Source organism: Cydia fagiglandana, chromosome 1 (assembly GCF_963556715.1).
Source record: "Cydia fagiglandana chromosome 1, ilCydFagi1.1, whole genome shotgun sequence".
Lineage (NCBI taxonomy): Eukaryota > Metazoa > Arthropoda > Insecta > Lepidoptera > Tortricidae > Cydia > Cydia fagiglandana.
The window spans coordinates 24,258,531-24,278,641 of NC_085932.1; the positions used below are offsets into that span (position 1 = coordinate 24,258,531).

Sequence of the window (20,111 nt, forward strand, 5' to 3'; positions counted from 1 at the left end):
TTATTATCGCCTTGTCAACTTTAGTAAACGTTTATTAATAAGGGGCTAGCCCCTTATTAATAAACGATAATATCTAATAATCGATGATCAAGAAAAACTAGTAAACTTAATTAATTTAACCAAAACGAAACCAGTGTGACAACCGCCTAGACTCAAAGATCAGGTAGATACAGAGGGCCTACTTAATATAAATTTCGTCGAAATCGTTAGAGCAGAGCAGTCCAGACGAGACAATATACTGGAATACTTAAACTGCACACAAACAAGTCAGATAAAATATATAGGTAGATATAATGTAAGATACTATCGCACAAGTTTGATGCAGGTACCTACATCGCAGTGCGTTAACAGTGCGTCGAAAATAGATCGACATGCAAACTATTCACGTAACGTTCGTTTTGTAAGGTCGTGTCAGTGCAACGAGGTGCAAATATACGGAGGGCAGTAATTTTCGGTTTGACAGGTTGAGATATCGGAGCGCGTGGTGCGGCGCAGCGCCGCGGGCCAACTCCTTTCTGCTGTGACGGGTGGCATTAATCAATTCTAATACTAATACAGGTACATTCAAGACTACAGTAATAGTAACTGGATCATTATCTAATCTTGATCGATGCCACGCTTCATTTCATTTATTGACGGTAGACAATATAATTAGTCTAGTAAGTAGGTGGTATACTCGATCGTAACTCTGGGATTCCCCGGATACAGAGTCGACTCGTCAAACGAGAAGGCGAGTGCACATTCTGATAGCGTGTACCTACCTCAGAGCAGAGTTAGACTAACACAAGTCTGCAACGATTTGGATAGCACACGCAGTGCAAGTGTCATTTATACGCCATAATTTGCAGAAGTTTGACGTTTATAATAACACTTGCACTGCGTGTGCTATTAAAATCGTCGCAGACTGGTCTTGGTCAGACTCTAGAAACAATTTAAACTATGAATTATGAGCGCCTACCGCGGACATCACAAATCGAAATTTCTGTATCTGTCTCTTTATCGCTCTTGCATATATAGGTTATAGAGGTATTCGAGCGGTGGGAGGCAGATAGGTAGGTAATAATTCATCACACTTGCTCGAAAAAGATCTTCCCACTATATTGTTCCCACGGGAGTTAATAGACTGTCGAAAAAGCTATAACTGCCTAGGGAGTTTATCTCTCTCTAGGGAGCTATAACTATAAACCTTTCACTCGGTAGCAAAGTTTGTCGAACTGGAGACCCTCGCAACGCTCAAAATTCCACTTAATTTTGGAATCTGGGGCGTTTGCTCGGGCATCAATATCTGCACGACGGGTTAAACAACAACGTTGCCTCCTTTTAAAACAAATAACTCTGAATATGATCTACTAATTTTATTAGTTTCTTTTCCAATAGACTTCTTTTCTTTTCTATATGAGGGTAGAAGACATGCGCGAGCTGTGTGGCGCTGGCTATGGTGTCGGACTTGCCGGAACGTGAGATCTGTCTCGGTTATGCCTTGCTCCTCGTAGGTGGATACGTCCTGTGCGCGTGGCGCCTCGCCGCGACGTCGCGGCGGCAGTTGGCAGCGACACCGGACTGAATATCGCCGAAAGCTCCGCAGCGGGGAGCGAGTGCGCGCGCGCCAGTACCCCTCCGACCAGCGATGCTGTGCTGTCTCCGGAAATAGAGTACGTTCGTCTATACATGCAGTTTCGCGTACCTAACATACTTCTATATCGGCACCGTCGGAACCTATTAAATCGCGGTTAAGACGAAGCCAACTTTGTGACCTCGATCGGGCCATAACGATCCCGATCGGGCCGCTTGTTCGAACCGCGATTTAATGGAACCGAATTAACTCGACTTGCATTCCTCCTGGAATATAAGCCGAGCCGCATCAGTGATATATTTCTTTTAGTGTAGATGTAGGAATATTCTCGTCCGTAGATCGGTGGTTCGGGTGCGCGTGTGTGAGTGCAAATGACTGATAGCCCGACTTAGCCGGGCTGGAACTGTACAAAATGTGGACCAAAAGGCAGTTATGGAGGTATATGTTGTGCATACTGTTCGCCGTGTCGGCGCTGGCCGCGGCAGCGAGAGGTGAGTCGGCGTTCGTAGCCGCCGCCGCGAGTGGGAGCACCGCTGCGCTCGCGCTCTGCGTCACTAACCGTTGCTATTTTCAGATCAACTTGCGCTGAAATTATGTAAAAAGCTCACCCATTTGCTCTATTTCTGGCAATAACCTTAGCGGTGCTTTGTGTGACATAATTACTAACCCAGTAACACGGTTTGATCACGAGCTTGCCTAACTGTTTTTGCAGACGCTTAAACGCATGGAGTTTCGCGAGAGAAAGACGTCACCAGTTGCCATCTCGCATAGCTACGCAAATAGAAATACAGGGATTTGTCGTTGTACGTCGCCATCTTGTGAAAAGCGATAGGATTGTGACGACGATATAAAAATGAGACAGAGAAAATTGGATGACCTCAAACTGTCAATAGTACTTACCTAAATTGTATGTAGTCATTAGATCGACTAACCAAAAGATACATATTCTATCTACCTACATTTAGTTAGTTATTAAAATAATAAGTATAAGAACTTAAGCTTTAACGGTCAGATAACAAATTGCTAAATCATGACTACATTACGCATTTAGGTAGGTATCCTGGGTTATTCCCACTATAGTTACCACCAAGTTGTTACCAGTGGTAACTACTGGATTTTTTTCCCATCTTTTACCACCACTGGTAAAAGATGGGAAAAAATCCAGTAGTTACCTTTTACCAGTGGTAACTACTGGGAAAAAAATCCCAGTAGTTACCACTGGTAAAAGGTGGGATTTTTTCCCAGTTTCCTCCAAAATCTTGTTAGAGTTCTATCCGGTCACGAACTTTAATTACTGACCTAGTTCCGGGTTAGCAGCGTAATAATTTGGTTTTTAATTAGGTAAGTCAAGATAAATGAAAATATCTACCTAATGTAAAATAAAACTAAGTAATAATAAAGGGTTCCGTTTTTTCTTTTTGAGGTACGGAACCCTAAAAACTTATATGCTCGGCAATTTAATTGAAGTCCGTAATCAGGCTCCTGCGTATATTCGAAAAATAGTTTTTTTCCAAAAAAACGGGTTTTCTTCAATAACTCGGCCATTTTTGATTTTACGGTAAAACCGTAAGGACAAAAATTGTAGGAAATTTGATTCTCTACAAGTTTGTTTCCCTTCATTTATGCCGTAAAGCGTCGAACATAGGAGATAATGATAATATTTTGAATTTGTCGCGTTTTTCAGGTTTAATTTCTAAAATATCGATTTTGGGGGAAAATGGTGGGAACCAAAATTGATCAGAATTTGATTCTCTACAAGTTTAGTCCTCTTCATTTATGCAGTCGTAAAGTTGAAAATAAACGAGATGTTGAAAATATTTTGAATTTGTCGCTTTTTTCAAATTTTATTTCCGAACTATCGATCCTAGAAGAAAAATTGTGAGGACCAAACTTGTAGAGAATCAAATTTTCTAAAATTTTTGTCCTCACGGTTTTACTGTAAAATAAAAAATGACCGAGTTATTCAAGAAAAACCGTTTTTCGAATATACACAGGACCCTGATTCAGTCTACTTTTTGAATTTATACTCCCAGTGATTCCCCCGAGGGACGTACGAAAAAAAATCCAAGAACTGATTATTCACGGGAAGGGACGGTTTTTTGGATATAATGACTGGACTAACTTGTAGAGAATCAAATTTCCTACAATTTTTGTCCTTACGGTTTTACTGTAAAATCAAAAATGGCCGAGTTATTGAAGAAAAACCGTTTTTTTGGAAAAAAACCATTTTTCGAATATACGCAGGAGCCTGATTCAGCCTACTTTTTGAATTTACACTCCCAGTGATCCCCCCGAGGGACCTACGAAAAAAAATCCAAGTACTAATTATTCACGGGTAGGGTCGGTTTTTTGGATATAATGACTGTACTATTAAGTGTAGCAGAGGTAAAATAGTATAGTACCCCTACTCCAGCTTTCTAGCACTATGTAACGATCACTGAGCAAATTTAAGCCTCGGACCGACAGACGGTGAAACTATAAGGGTTCCTATGTAGCTGACTACGGAATCCTAAAAATGGAAGTCAAATTTTAATCAATCGTAAAGAAAGAAAATAGATTTATATTGTTTAAAAAAATCGAACGAAATAAAACAATAGTTATTTGTTTTACAAGGGGGCAAAGTTGTTGTTTAACCGCTCGTGCTAATATTGATACCCGAGCAAGCGAAAGATTCCAAAATTGAACCACGAGCGTAGCGAGTGGTTCGAAAAATGGAATCTTGAGCGTTGCGAGGGTTTCGAAGCACGAGGGTTAAACAAAATTTGCCCCCGAGTGAAACACAAAATTTTTCACCACACCAACCCGAAGCAAATATTAAAATAAAATATCAAAGAAAATCAAACCAAATCAAATCCAAATGAATGTCATTAAATATTTACCATCCAAAATCATCATTTAAAAGTCAATTCTACCAGCAAACATAAGAAAACAACTCAAAATTTGCATTTGATTACTTTGCCTCACATGTGGATAAAATGCAACTTTGCTATTCGTTTTCGAAGTGCAACGTAAGCCTTTCCGAGCTGGTGTGGTGAAAATAATGATTTTAATTTCTTTGTAGGTAAATATTAGGAACCTACTTGTATTAGGGCGGCTAATAGGGTAAAAAAAAGTCTCAGAGTTTTTTCCTATTGTCTTACCAGTTCCCCTTATATACTTTGTATGGCGGTAACAAAAATGTATGGACATTTTAGGACACTTTTTCTCCTATAAGCTATAACGCTACGTCTTACGTAGGCGAACAACGCGCGAACGCGGCGCGGCGCGGCGCGGCGAAAGCGGCCGCCGCCGCGCCGCGCCGCGCCGCGCCGCCTGACATTCGCGTGCAAATCGCGCCGCACCGCGTTCGCAACGAGATCGCTTACGTAGGACACTTCTATGGGCATCAAAGGATTGATTTCGCCGCGCCGCGCCGCGCCGCGTTCGCGCGTTGTTCGCCTACGTAAGACGTAGCGTAAGGATGAAAAGGGCTCGCCAGGGCCGTCTTAAACTCTGCTGGGGCTCCTGGGCGCATAAGTATTTGAGGCTCCTTAGGAAAGTATTTTAAAAATTAAAGAATCGCTCACATCCGCTTGAAAGGCTCTTTATCTTTTAAATCAGCAGAGGTATGGGCAATGTTACATTTTATTCTCTAGATCTAGAGTGCAAAAATTGTTATTAATGGAGACCGAATCCTACGCAGGTATATAGAGACGCCTAAATAATCATATTCCTATGCCACAAAACATTTGTTTGCCTGATGCTGATTATGGGGCTCTAACCCCATTAATTTGATATCGTTTTACTTGAATCTAGATTTAAGTTAAAAAATATCAAATAAAATAAGTACCTAAAAATATATAAATTAATGTTAATTAATAAAAAGTGTGGGTGCGCTGTATTTATATTATACAAGGGGCACACTGAAAGTTTTTAGAATATACCCTTTTTGTATGGCGATTATTGGTTTGTTTGGCTGAACCCCCATAACGAAAAAATACAAAAATTATGACACGAACATTTTTTCAGGTCAAGGTCGGAATTTTATATATATACAGTTATTTTATTTAGGTATTCAGGAACCACACGATTCATCTAGTAACTAAAATCAGTACCTAGGCACAAAATAGATAAGTACAGAAATCAACCTACATACAAAGCGCGCTCGAGCAACGCACACATAGACACTGCTCACGGACACGATATCTCGGACCAGTTGGGACCAGTGCGAGCGCGAGTGCCATCCGCTTGAGACATGCGTCTGTGAACTTTTTTGTGCAATAATGGAGAAACAAAACAAAAAGTTATTATAACGTACAGTGGACGGTTGTTTAAATTCAACATTAAACGGTGAATTGTCGTTTTTTAAGCTACCAGTGGTTTCAGAGAGAATGCGTATGCGAATTTATTACATTGTACATGAGAATGCGAATTTATTACACTTAAAAATATAATAATCGTGTATTTCGCCAATCTCGGAATCATCGCAAGATATTTTCTGTGGCAAATTTGTAATATAACAATGACATTAAAATTAAAATACCTATTTGAGTTATTAATGTTATTATTAATTTATATTTCCATTCTTCCCGTTTCATCCTCAACAATAAATCAAACAACTAAATACTAGATACGATATGATAGATACGAGTGCCACTACCACGATAGTTTTTGTGCATAAGTCATAGTTCGCAACAATCGCAACCCTAGAGCGACCGCCGAGCGTAGGTATGAAAAGTAAAGTACATACATGTGATTGACTTCTGTACTTATCTATTTTGTGACCTAGGTAACCATATAGGTATGTATTACTGAAACAGCCTTATTCTAGCCTAGTCGGTAGTAGCTAGAGATACCTATTAACCCTGCTTACGAAAGTTACGAAGCAGGAGGTCCCAGGTTCAAATCCTGGTAGTAACTATTCATTAATCTGTGATCCTGGTAAGGGCATTTATTTAGATATATGTGTAAGTATCACAAATATTTGTTCCTGAGTAATAGATGTTAGCTATGTATTATATATATCGTCGTCGAGTAGTTAGGTACTTACCCACAACACAAGCCATATTGAGTTTATTTAATTAATTTTAATACTGTTTTGTAAGTGACTAAGAAATTATATAAGTAGTTTAAAGTTAAAATGTAAAAAAATACTCTAATGTTGTCGTCGTTGGGGGTTGTGCACAAAATCACAAATCTCATGTGTATTTTTTCGACTTAATTTTAAGATAAATAGAATTGTATATAGAAAATCTTGTTTATTTTTCTATTTTCGTTAAATAGACTCGCTATTTTGAAGTGCAGAGTGAAGATTAATGTTTATCGAAACCGAGAAAAAGTATCTACTCATGTGGTGGTTTTTTTTTCTTAGTTTCGTTCACTGTAGAAAAATACACGTGAGGTTTCCTTATACCCCCCTTCCCCCAACGTGATCTATCGTGATTTTTTTCGTGAACCCCCCTCCCCCTATCGGACCTCGCGTGATTTGTGCACAAGCCCTTAGCCATCCATTTTGTGTGGTCTAGCACGCAGTTAAAAAAAAAGGTAAACTTAACGAAAACCATTTTTTTAAAACTGGTTGATGGGAAACTGCAGTAGGTACCAACATTCAGTGGCGGATTTGCAGTCTTTGCCGCCCTAGGCCCCAGGCCCTGTAGCCGCCCCTTTCAAGGCACCCATAATATTGACTACATTTTAAGTTATTCCTTGTTACCCTCAGCGAATTGTTTGTCACAATTTGCCGCCCCTAAATATCTTACCGCCCTAGGCCCGGGCCTACTGTGCCTTAGGGCAAATCCGCCACTGCCTAGGTACATTGTAATGTAATGACATGTTTTTTAGTAGCTTCTAAGCTTGGTTTGTGTGATTTTATCTCATAAATTTTTGAAGTAGGTAGGCACCTGCAAACGGTTAAAGGTATTTGTAACATCCTGTAAAGCTTTGTTTACGTTTTTGATTTATGACAGTGAATGTGTTCCGTGAAAGTAACTAGGGGCCATGGCCACTGACCGCTGATCAACATTTGCTTGCTTTGAGAACTCTGTTACTAGCAGCTAATAGTAATAAGTAATTCAATAATGGCATAGGCAATGACAACGTGCATGCGTTTTGTGTATTGTTTATTTGTAACTAAGCGAAAATTTAAAATTCAACATTAAGTTAGTCTAACTTACTTAGTAGGTACTTAGTTAGAGTTAGACGCTTATTAATGTTATCATCTTTCAAATGCGATTTAGATTAAAAATGTAAATTGACAAACAATAAACGGAGTTTTAAAATAAGTACTTAATACAAAAAAATATGCTTTATTATACGTATTACACCTACCGTTAAAGTGTCAGTATCGAAATAAAATAATTACGTACTATTCCCACATTATGGACGCGTTCTGTTCTGGGTCCATAACCTACTATTTATTATTAGAACAATAAATAGTAAAAAAATACTTCCACGTAAAAAACAATAGAAGGACATAACTGTAGGATCAACTGCCAAATTAGTAAAATACCTACTCGTACATACAATACTTAAATTTCATTAAATAATCGGTTGGTTATAGGTAGGTATCTATAGTAAAATTTGATTAAAATAAAACAGTATAATATATACTTATGTATAAGCGTGAAAAGCTTAATTAATAACTAAAGAGTTGGCTTGCGAAATACAATACAGTAGAAGCGAACGGGTGGACCGTTCGAAGTTCTTATTGCGAACCATGGTCATGCACCCGTTTTGGGGCATTGCTTATAGACATAATATGTAGCCGCCGTGCAGGTCAGGATGTCGACGACTCAAATAAAAAGCTTCAATTCTTAATCAACTGATATGTATAATTTTCCAAAGTACTGGTTACACGGGCTTTCTTGACTAAAACGGTTAGATGTAGAAGTGGTGTGGTAATTGTATGGAGGCTGATCAAAGAGTGAATTGCATAATTTGAATGTACGAAATGGTGGTTAAGATTTGGCTTTCATAGTCAATTAGGAATATTTATAGTTTCACCATGTCCGTCTGTCTATTCGTATTTCATTCGCAGCTTAGTACCTTTGTATAAAATACAATATGTTATACCTACCAACAAGTTTCACTTAAGCTAAGAGATACATGTTGATCCTGTCCACGAGAGCTCATTGAAAGATTTGAACTGCTTTCAGCTGATGACGTGCCGTCAGAGTCACAGTGCCGACCTTACATCGAGAAAGCTCTTAAAGAGCTCGAAAGCGACACAGATACAGGTGAGAAATATTTCACCACCCATTTCCATAACAATGAGGCACACCTTTTTGATCAGACACTTTCGTATAATCTAAGGAACACGTCTGTCTGAGGGTCTAAGTGCAAAAAGTTGCATGTCTTTCTCAGGCGGTGATGCTTGTCAGGATTGTTCCTTATAGTTCGTTTTTTTAGCATTAGAAAGAACTCCACAGAAGTAAGCGTACAGTTTTTATCAGGCTCTTTAATTGTTAATAATTATTGCATTATCTAATGTAGCATGGTCAATACATATAATTTACTTCAAAGTATTACCGCTAAAAGTGCCGAATTTGGAACCACAAGCTTACTTCTGCGAAGTTTTTTCTAATGCTAAAAAAAACGAACTATAAGTTAAAAACCCGCTGATTGCTGATTTGTCCCGGTAGCCACGAGATCGTACCGTGCCCCCAAAAAAAGGGGGGGGGGGGGAAAGGCTCAGCTCCCCAGGTCCAATCTCTGCTAAATCCCTGTCTGCTTTTAGCAACTAGGGCAAGTTATATAGGTATCATTTTCGTATAATTTAAGGACAACGAAATCATTTTTGAAATAATCATACAAAATAATGGTTTTCGCACAAATAAACAAAATAACATGTAATTAGGGACAATTTTGGCCTTTATAAACATAGTGTAAATAGGCATTCATATACTTTCTTGTTAAAAAAATAATTTGTGGTGCGTGGCTGTGACGAAAAAGCATGGAACAAGCATTAGGTACACCTGCCACTCGCTACAAATATTGTTTTTTGGCAAAACTCGCTACAAATATTTTTGGCTGAGCCGCAATCCCTCCCCTTTTGAGTGGTTTGCAGGATTTCTTGTGGTTTCCGGGCCAAATCAGCTTTTCTGACCTAAGGAACAATCGTACCAAGCGGCAGCGCCTGAGAAAAAAGTGCATACATCTCCATATATTTTTGCACTTACTTACCCAGCATTCTTGTTATCACATGGTTACGTACCTCTGGATCACTATTATAGGGTTTAATAGCATTTAAATTAACGTAACAAATCATGCATTATGACGGTTGTGGTTGTTACCTACATATAATCAATATGAAATGTTTCTGTGATGATTAAGGAAAGTCGAAAACACGTCTATGAAAGAAAAAAATAGCACAGTTGATCTATTATTGAGCGGAATTAAATATCGGTGATGTCGCTCAGTCTCTGGCACTCTACGTAATTAAAATAGAATCTCCAACACTGAAACTCTGAGGATAGCAAATCTGTAAAACCAAAGTCATTCCGAGATCGCTCTGGTTTCATCGAGGTCAGATTTAATAGCGACTTTTACTTCAAACCCATCGTAAATTTCAACGGACGGAACGAAACGGACATTTGACGAATAAACAATCACATATCGTCAAACGGATTAAATCACTATTGGTGTTTACAAAATGTTGGCTACTAAATAAATTTCAGGAAAAATGTGTTCCCATCACATTTTTCCTGAAAATAAGAGTTTAGCATGAGAAAGTTAATGATAAAAGTTATGCTTACTGTTGCAAAAACATACGTAACGTTGTGAGCAATTAAATGCGTTATTTGATAGGTAGGTATCTGTGAAGTTTTATACCATATGATAATACCACCACCAATACCACCATGATTTAAAACCATATCATAATTTAAAAGAATATACTATGGATGCCAGCTGGCGAAATAAATACAAGAAATGAGACTTTTCTTCATCATTGTCCTCCAAAATATCTTGAAGCAGGGTCGTCTAATTTTAGCCGGTTTTATATTTATACGCACGATGAAGCATATGTATATCTTACTCTAACGTAGAGTGTTAAGACTACCATCCAGTAATGTGACTATTATTAATAATCTTGAATTTGTTCGGTTAAACCAAATTAAAAATCATAAAATATAATAGCACAAAAATAAATGTTCTCAGTTCAGTTTTATCGTTTCAAAGGAAAACCGCGGGAAGGGTCATAGTAAAATAACTGAAACACGATATTTTTTTTATTTAGCTAACTGGCCACTTGTTTTTGAATATATTTACTTTTTAGAGACATATAATACAGGTGCGGTCCAATTTTAATTTTCGACCATCTCAAAACTTACCGAGTGACCTAAGTACACCTTCTTTACTGATAAATACAAGCAGAGGGTAAGGATTAATCGAGGCTCTTCGGCGTGATCCAAGCCCGATGGGGAAATGAGGATATATATTAGGCAGTACTATTTAGGTATTTATTGATCATTCCTAAGCCTCATTGCAAGGAGATAATAATTCAAGCACTGAGCAGTCAAGTGCGTGAAGTGCGTTATTGTTAGTAAGCACTTTTGACGCTTTACTTGCGTTTTCTAGAGGCGTCCTTGCCTACCTACCTGACATTATTTTTATAAATTTCAGATTCCTCAGAAAAACACGACAGTAGTGAAGTAAGTATAGGCATCGAAACGAAAGAAGCAGATTCAGCAGAAGATAGTGAGGACAGTAAGGAAGATGGGCCATCGGTTGAAGTAGCTGACGAGCCATACGTTGCTCATGCTTCGATAGAAGTGGAAGGTGGAGCCAACGACAACGAATCGAAAGAAGAGGAAGCGACGGTAGAGGACGCTGAGAGCGCAGAAGGCGATGCGGAGGACAGCAAAGAAGGAGACAGCAAAGAAGATGGAGAAGCATCAGCTGAAGATAAAACAGCCGAATCAGGTAAATAAATTTCATTGTACTATTACATTGTTTATTTAATTATTTTTACTCCCTTATTCATAATAACTATACGGGTCTGATTTATAGTTCGTTTTTTTTTGCATTAGAAAGAACTCCACAGAAGTAAGCGTACAGTTTTTATCAGGCTCTTTAATTGTTAATAATTATTGAATTATCTAATGTAGCATGGTCAATACATATAATTTACTTCAAATTATTACCGCTAAAAGTGCCGAATTTGGAACCACAAGCTTACTTCTGCGAAGTTCTTTCTAATGCTAAAAAAAACGAACTATAGTTAAATTATGTTTTATCCCTTTCTTACAAATACACAAGTCAAAATGACAGATAAAGACAAACGATTCATAACTAATTCAGGATAGTATCGCGTTTATGAATAACACCATTAATATTTACACATCATTAGTCTTATCATTAATACACTGTGAAACTACATACTGTAATTTAAATGGTACAAATCCTAATAAACTAACGGCGAATTTCTATGTACGCAGCCGTACGTGCTGTTGGTACTGCCAACATGCATGGGACGCACACGCGGTCTTATATTTCTTAATGTCGGGCACAGAAAGTCTTAGAAGCCTCTCTCTATTACTTCAAGGCCGTAGAGACCCCGCGAAGAGCCCGCCAGGAAAAAGTAGCAGGCTTAAAGTTACGCCTCATCTGCAAGGACTTGAAGCCCAGGGTAACCTGGGTGGCTTTTTAAAAATAAGATGTACAGCCTTAAGAATGTCATCCTTAAGAACATGGACACTCCAAATAATTCAATAATGGAAGCGAAAGCGTTTATAGATAGATTAAAAACGAACGTTTAATGAAACGCATTTGCAATAACATCTTGAAAAGTCTATCGTTTAAAATATACAAGACAAACAAATTGATGTTTTTATTGTATTGTGTACCATAAATGGACAATAGTATTCTATTTCCAGAAAGCGGCGAAGACAAGGACGAGACTCAAACCGACGAATCTCAAGACAGCCAGGAAGACGGTGGGGAAGACGATGACGCTGACAGCAAAGAAACTCAAGAATCAGAAAAGGACTCTGAAGACGCTTCCGAAGAAAAAGCATCAGATGATGATGATGACGACAACAAATCTGATGAAGCTGCAGACGCTTCTGAAGAACAGGTAGAAGAAAGTGATGACTCTAAAGCCTCAGAAGATGGCGATGGATCTCAAGAAAAGGCTGAATCTGAAGAAGATACGGCTGAAGACAAGGATGCATCTAAGGAAGATACTACAGCCGAGGACAAAGATGAATCCGCTGAACAAGGTGATACGAAAGAAGAAGATGCTTCCCAAGAAGACGATAAGTCGGGAGAAAATCAAGATGATTCAGCGGAAGAACAGGACGATGAACCTCAAGCTGATAAACTATCAAAAGACGATGACGATGATAAGTCCGGAGAAGAAACAGCTGAAGTTGATGAGAAGTCGGGCGAAGATGGAGAATCCGCTGAGGGTGAAGAAGATTCGACAGAAGAAGAAGCAGCTGAGGAAGAGTTGCTAAATGTGAGTATTTTATAAGGATAATTGCGAATGAATGCAGTTTAAATAAAGTTACGTGAAGTGGGGATATTAATTAAGTAATGTTTATTTTACGGCCCAATCCCCAATTCGCTAACATTTTTACAATTCTTTATTCATTTCAGGTTCCTGATATCCCCAAGAATTTAAGGTCTCGAGATCACATTGCCCAAATACTCAGATTAGACGAAGAAGCAAGTGAAGCTGAATTGACCATAGAAAGATCTGCTGAAATTGTGCTCAGAGATATTAAAAGATTGTACGAAAATTCAATTAAACCATTAGAAACTCTTTACAAGTACAGAGATTTGAGCAACAGACATTTCGGTGACCCAGAAATATTTTCAAAGCCACTCGTTTTATTTATGGGACCGTGGAGTGGTGGAAAATCTAGCATTTTGAACTACTTGACGGGGCTCGAATTTACAGAGTGGGCTCTGAGAACAGGTAAGCTATTGATTAAAGTTTCATAAATTGCTTTCTTAGTTTTTTAACTGAAACATTGAGTAAACAACAGGTTAATTAAAATAATTTGATGTTTTACCGCATACGACAAAAAAAATTTTTTAGGCCCAGTAAGGAGTGAAATGCGATCCGATATAATATGAAACTATTTAGCACAAAGAAAACGCTACGGGTGCATAAAGTATCAGTGTCGTAAAATGAACAATTACTTACAGTTTTCCCCTGGACGTTACAGTATAATTTTCACCTCACAATGTGTAGATACACTTACACAAGACATTTAAATAGGTACTTATCTTTGGTAGGTGCTGAGCCATCTCCTGCATACTTTAATATTCTAATGCACGGAAAGGATCCAGAAGTACTCGATGGCACTCAGCTTGCCGCCGACTGGACTTTCTCGGGACTTCAAAAGTTCGGTCAGGGTCTAGAAGAGCGACTAAGAGGGCTCAGGCATCCCAGCAAAATATTGGAGAAGGTAACGTATATTTATGTTTTTACCTTTTAGGTAGTTTTATTTATGTAGTTTAATTTTTTTTGTCTTTATTATTTTTCTTATATTTATATTTAAGTTTAGTTTATAATTAGTTTTATGTTTAGATTATGTAGTATATTTTTAACCGTTTGCCTAATAAAACATCGTTTTAGCTTATTAGCTGGTTTGTTAGTGCACACCGTTGTATGGGGACCTTGCACTTTGAGACTATGCGCTGAAACTTGGCACAGTTGATTCTTAGCTGTTAATGAGCAGATACAGACCGGGAGACATCGAGAGCCACCTCTCATTTTGTGGGGGGGGGGGGAGGGGGGAATTTGACACTGCCGCGCTTCACTTGGAGCTACATTTCTCTAAAACTATAGCTATTAGGGCATCATTTTCGGATAAATTAAGGATGAGGAATCTATTTTTAGAACAAAAACAATGCACTTTCGAAGAAAAAAAAAAGAATAAAGTAGAAAAGACTAAAAAAAGTAATACCGTAAAACGGGGTGAAAAGACACGATTTTCAACTTCAAGGACGATTTTCGCCAATAATCCAAAAGATATAATTTTTTGAGTCTTGGTTAGTTTTCAACATTGCATTTGTGAAATAAATTTTTACCTAACCAATTCAGAGAAAAATCAAAGAAAACTACCTATTTTCTCCATATCCTTAAAACGGGGTCGATAGACACAAGAAAGGGGTGAATAGAAATATTAAGTTTTAGCTGTCATAGAGGCATCGAATTTGGTTATTATTTTTTGATATTCTATTGGCGAAGGGTATATATATCTGTTAAACAACTATTTGACACAAAATTATTTTTTCGTGTCTTTTAACCCCCAAGGCGTGTCTTTACACCCCTTTGTTGTATCTAATCGCCCCATATGACGTAACTATTCACCCCATATGGCGTAACTATTCACCACATATGGGTGTCTACTGACCCCATTATCACGTAAAATTGCTTGTTATTAGTTTTTTGCAAAAAAAATGCTTCATTATAGAGAAAATTAATGATATTATTTTTAATTTAGGTACTACAGATACTATATTACCAGGTTAGCTAACTTTTACTTAGTTAATGTCAAAACATTTACCGTTAGAACAAAGTTCAGACAGGCTTAATTTCTTACCTCGGCGAGACCTTACTTTAGAGTCAAAAATATCTAACTTTTAGGCAGGTTGATTAAGTTCTCTTGGTATCAATGTAGAGAATAAATAGTCTACTATATACGCATTCCAAAAAATCTAATTTTAGAGACGTACGTTTTTAAATATAACAACTTGAAAGAAAAAGTTCAAAATTTCTCTATTCACCTCGTGATTTCTGTTGACCCCGTTTTACGGTATTATATTGATTTTGTTATAACTACTAATTTGTTTTTAAAGTTTAGCAGGATTCTGAAAACAAAAAATATAGTCGTAAAGCTACACTTATTACGTTTATAAAAATATATAGTTTAATATACAAATCTGTTGAAACATGGGAGATAAAAAATAATATTAAGCGTGGGTCAGAGTGATCTCATATTAAGGTGGGAAAGTGGGATTGTTCTACAATCGTTTATTTTTTTTAGTTTTTAGTAAATAACAAAAATTATCTTTTACGTAAATAATCTGTTTTAAATAATAATTTATTATAAAATAAGTGTTACTTTTTTTCGCTAGGATCAATATTAAAAAAAAATATTGAAGGAGAAAATTAATTCTAAGGTCCCCTTTTTTAGTAATTCGTAAATAACTCGTAAACGATGACCAATAGCAACTCTCTCTCTCGACGGCTCCCGGTCTGTATCTGCTCATGACCAGCTAAGAATCAACTGTGCCAAGTTTCAGCGCATAGTCACAAAATGCAAGGTGTCGTGCACTAACAAACCAGCAATATCAAAATTAGGTAATATTTTATGTTTTATCCGACGTTCGATATGTTTTAAATCAACTTCTTCTTGCGAGCGTTGTCCTATCTGAGGGGACTCTGAGGGTCCGCTCGACAACCTAATACTAATAATTGGCACAAGTACCTCCTAGTCAAGTCATATTTTATTTTTAGTAAATGTTGATGTAATTTTCAGGTGAACATCGTAGAGATCCCGGGTATCCTGGAAGTCAGGAAACAAGTTTCTCGCGTGTTCCCCTTCAACGACGCTTGCCAGTGGTTCATTGATCGGGCTGACATTATCTTCCTCGTCTATGATCCTTCTAAGCTTGACGTTGGTCCAGAAACAGAAGCTATCCTTGACCAATTGAAGGGCAGGGAATCCCAGGTAAAGTAACAATAAATTAGGTACCCAATGAGATAGATGCATTTCCTAGTTTTCTATATACAGTGAAACCTGGATAAGTGAGATTTCAAGGGACGAGCAGATTTGTCTCACTTAAAGAGGTTTTCCACTTAACCGGGCTCTCAGTTAGCCAGGTACAAATAAATTTCTGTCTCATTTACAGAGGGTCCCATTAATAGAGGTGATAATAGAGGATATATCTCAGTTGTAGAGGTGGTTAATAAGGTATTTTGTAATTATCTTTAAATGTTTAGGTAAAATAATCCTTGTCCCTAAATAGTTTTAATTCTGTTTAATTATTTCTTTGAATTTATTTTAAATTATTTTCCAAAGGATAAAGTATTCAATTAAATTTGATACGGACTTCATTGCGTCTTAGAGATTTATTGAATGAAAATTTGTTTATTCTTGTTCCATCAAGATTTCAGCTTTCGTTTCGATAGTTTTAACTGCATAAAGTAACTAAATGAAATGTGAAGTCGTTTAGACACAATTAAGCAAATGCGGAATTTGTGGATAGACTGAGAGTTAGTAAGAATACGGAAATAGATCAATAAAGTCCAAGTTAGAGAGGTCATAGATTGACGTTATCTCAGATACAGAGGTAATTCAAATAAAATTCTTAAAAAAACAATAAGGAAAATGTAATCTTATATATATAGTCTCACTAAAAGAGGTAAAATATACTCTCTGTCTCAATTATAGAGGTAAATGTGACTATAAAATCACAACAACTAATCCCAGTTATAGAGGTTCGTTTTATCTCACTAACAGAGGTAATTCAGTGCTAAAGTGTCGGGACCGCACCATGAGTCCCAGCTATAGAGGTTTCTCACTTATCCAGGTCCCACTTAACCAGGTTTCACTGTATTTAAATCTATTTTTTGTATAAAACAGTCACAACTGCTACAGTAAAATGTATACATATAAAATCTATTATTTATAATATGAAATAATCTTTAATCACAATCAGAGTCGACCTCACTGAACAGGTTAAAGGTGAAATTATTTATTTTATTATGGTCTTCATTAGCAGCTCCGCTTTACCGAATGGTGTTTTCCGAGAGCTAAGGCTATCACTTGCTAGTTAGAAGGCTTTCAGTATTTATAACTATGTATCGGATTTTCAGAAGTTCAAGCCCAGCACTCTAAGTTATGTCTAGTCACCATATCAAATCCAAAGCATTCTTTGCCCGGTCATGACATAATAACAGTGAAGCACATGTTTTAAGAAAATTATGCTTGGTATGATTCTGTTTGTTTAAGACTCGCATCGTGCTGAACAAGGCGGATACCGTGAAGCCTGAAGAATTAATGCGTGTGCAGAGCGCATTAATTTGGAACATCTCTCCTCTCATGAGCTCCGCTCAACCTCCAGTGATGTACACGGCATCTTTGTGGTCGATGCCGTTCGAGGCGGGGGCGCCCGTCAGGCTGCTGCAGGCACAGGAACGAGAGCTCCTGCGAGATCTGCGACAAGCCATCGACAAACGCGTTGAAAACAAGATCTCCAGCGCGAGGAGATTTGCCGTAAGTTTAAAGCACGTTTAAAGATATCGGTTTAGGCGTTGGTAACTTATTGGGCATCTCTGTTGTCATCAAGTTAGCTCATTTTACTTTAGTAAAACCCGGAAATAAAGATGCAATTGTTGTATCTTATTTAACTCTTATTTTTAGGTTCGGGTGCGCAATCACGCTAAGATGGTCGACTGCTACTTAACAACTTATTACAACCACAAGACGATATTCGGAAACAAGAAGCTTATTGCCGACGCTATCATTGAAAATCCACAAAACTACCACATCTACGAGGGTCTCAGCACACTCACCAACATTTCCAGGTTTGTGTAAACTAGGTGACACTTTTATAAACACATATTTGGATAGGTACCTATCTAATTTTGATGTTTTTATTTTTATCGTGAATTTATAAAATTCTACATTGAGTTTGTTTTGTGGTATCGTTTCGTTAGGAAGGTGTTTGCCTAATATTTGAGTTTGTACTTACACCCACCAAAATCTCGGTTCAGCTACAGAAAGAAACTGATATAATTCAATAATATCTCGAAAACATCGTTAAGGTATCGAAACAAAATCACATTAGCTTAATTGGATATTATATTCACAGATACGACTTGCCGGATCCTGAGACATACCGAGACTTCTTCCGTCTGAACCCGCTGTACGAGTTCCAGCAACTGTCGGCGACGTGCACGTACTTCCGCGGCTGTCCTATCAACAAGCTCGACGTGGCCATCGCGTACGACCTCCCAGAGATCGTCGGCAAATACAAGAAGATGGTGGAGACTTCCACGCCCCAGGGCATGCCCAAGAGTTGATACCGTCGCTAACGAACGAAATCCGCGCACCGCGCCGTCCTAACCTGCTTTTTATTTTAGATATTTAAATTGGACATTTATTTTGGGCACATTTTGCATTTCTTTTTTAATCGGGCATCAGGATAATTAGTTTTCTTAAAATGGCATTTCTGTTTCTTAACTTATTTATATTTTGCTTTTCTGAACTTACAATCACTTCTTCCGTTTTATCAAATGGATGAGGTATTGTGTCGTGTAATTTTTCTATTGTGAGTTTCTTCGTGCGTTTAGCTATTTAGCTTGATAATTCCCATCAGTTGGTACCGACATCTTGTGAACGGGCCCAATTTACCTACTTGCCAACGCGAAAAGGCTAAAATATCTGAACACTTCTCTTGCCGCAACATATGATCATCACTATAATGATACATCGACACATAAATAGGTGATCGAATGGTCGATTATGCAACGTGTCTCAGTGGTCAGATGTTTTTCTTAGACTCGCGTAATCCCCTACTGATTCTGTCCAGTATCGGGGGTTTATTTTATAGCTGATAACACTTTACAAGACAATTTCCAAAGTCCTAATTAACACTTATTAGGAATGAGTCGCAAAACTATTAAATTAATCTAGTCATTATATTAAAGTTTGTTAGAGAGATAGGTATTGTTATTTATTATTTGAAGTGAATTCCTACAATCCTTAGAGGACTAATCGTGTATCATTTTTGTTATCGCCTGATTATTTCTTTGATAGTAATTTAATGAAACACAATGTGACTATATAAGGAAAAATTTAATAAAAATGTCATAAAAACCGTCGTTTATGTTTTATTATTACCTACATTATTACTATCTAAGTACATCCCAATTTCAATAACCTTAATAAATGCCTGGAAATAACTTTATTCTTGGGAGGTAAGGAAGTATTCCTAAGCCCGATATATCAGCCGCTCCCACGCATTTACATGTTTGACATGTTTCTGATGTTCATGTCCTGGCCTTCTCTTGTTCGACCTCGCTCCTATTTTTAACGACACCCATATTTTTAGGGTTCCGTACCCAAAGGCTAAAACGGGACCCTATTACTAAGACTCTGCTGTCCGTCCGTCTGTCACCAGGCTGTATCTCACGAACCGTGATAACTAGACAGTTGAAATTTTCACAGATGATGTATTTCTGTTGCCGCTATAACAACAAATACTAAAAACAGAATAAAATAAAGATTTAAGTGGGGCTATCTGTGAAAATTTCAACTGACTAGCTATCACGGTTCGTGAGATACAGCCTAATGAGAATGACAGACGGGCGGACGGACGGACGGACAGCGAAGTCTTAGTAATAGGGTCCCGTTTTACCCTTTGGGTACGGAACCCTAAAAATGAGAAAAAGAAACTTAATAGGTATGGTTTGGCCAGGACGGTCTCATTTCAAACATAGACAGAGATAATCATATAGTCTTTGTCTAACGCTATAGTCGCACCAAGAAAAGTCTGCAGCGGATTTGATAGCCCACGCAGTGTAAGTGTTATTTAT

General features: G+C 37.7%; 2 protein-coding genes across 5 annotated transcripts in view; one reads left to right on the forward strand and one right to left on the reverse strand.

The window, feature by feature from the left end:
• The window catches only part of LOC134667537 (pseudouridine-5'-phosphatase-like), a 137,324-nt gene that overhangs the window by 84,787 nt on the left and 32,426 nt on the right, over positions 1–20,111 (reverse strand). The window lies entirely within an intron of this gene.
• LOC134667116 (sarcalumenin) lies at positions 1,519–19,396 on the forward strand. Of its 4 annotated transcripts, none has more exons than XM_063524413.1 (11): positions 1,519–1,652; positions 1,912–2,064; positions 8,707–8,787; positions 11,174–11,473; positions 12,427–13,010; positions 13,151–13,472; positions 13,796–13,968; positions 16,048–16,239; positions 17,524–17,787; positions 17,935–18,098; positions 18,386–19,396. In XM_063524413.1, exons 2-11 carry the CDS (start codon positions 1,986–1,988, stop codon positions 18,594–18,596), a joined length of 2,370 nt encoding a protein of 789 aa, XP_063380483.1. In that variant the 5' UTR covers positions 1,519–1,652; positions 1,912–1,985; the 3' UTR covers positions 18,597–19,396. The 4 variants fall into 4 exon arrangements, with proteins under 4 accessions (XP_063380483.1, XP_063380472.1, XP_063380488.1 ...); XM_063524402.1 differs by having other exon boundaries at positions 1,535–1,652; positions 1,883–2,064; XM_063524408.1 differs by having other exon boundaries at positions 1,540–1,652; positions 1,888–2,064.

Coding starts and splice junctions, on each gene's coding strand:
- LOC134667116 (XM_063524413.1), top strand. CDS start 1,986: ATGTGGACCAAAAGGCAGTTATGGAGGTATATGTTGTGCATACTGTTC. Junction 11,474..12,426: donor AGATAAAACAGCCGAATCAG/GTAAATAAATTT, acceptor TTCTATTTCCAG/AAAGCGGCGAAGACAAGGAC. Junction 18,099..18,385: donor ACACTCACCAACATTTCCAG/GTTTGTGTAAAC, acceptor TTATATTCACAG/ATACGACTTGCCGGATCCTG.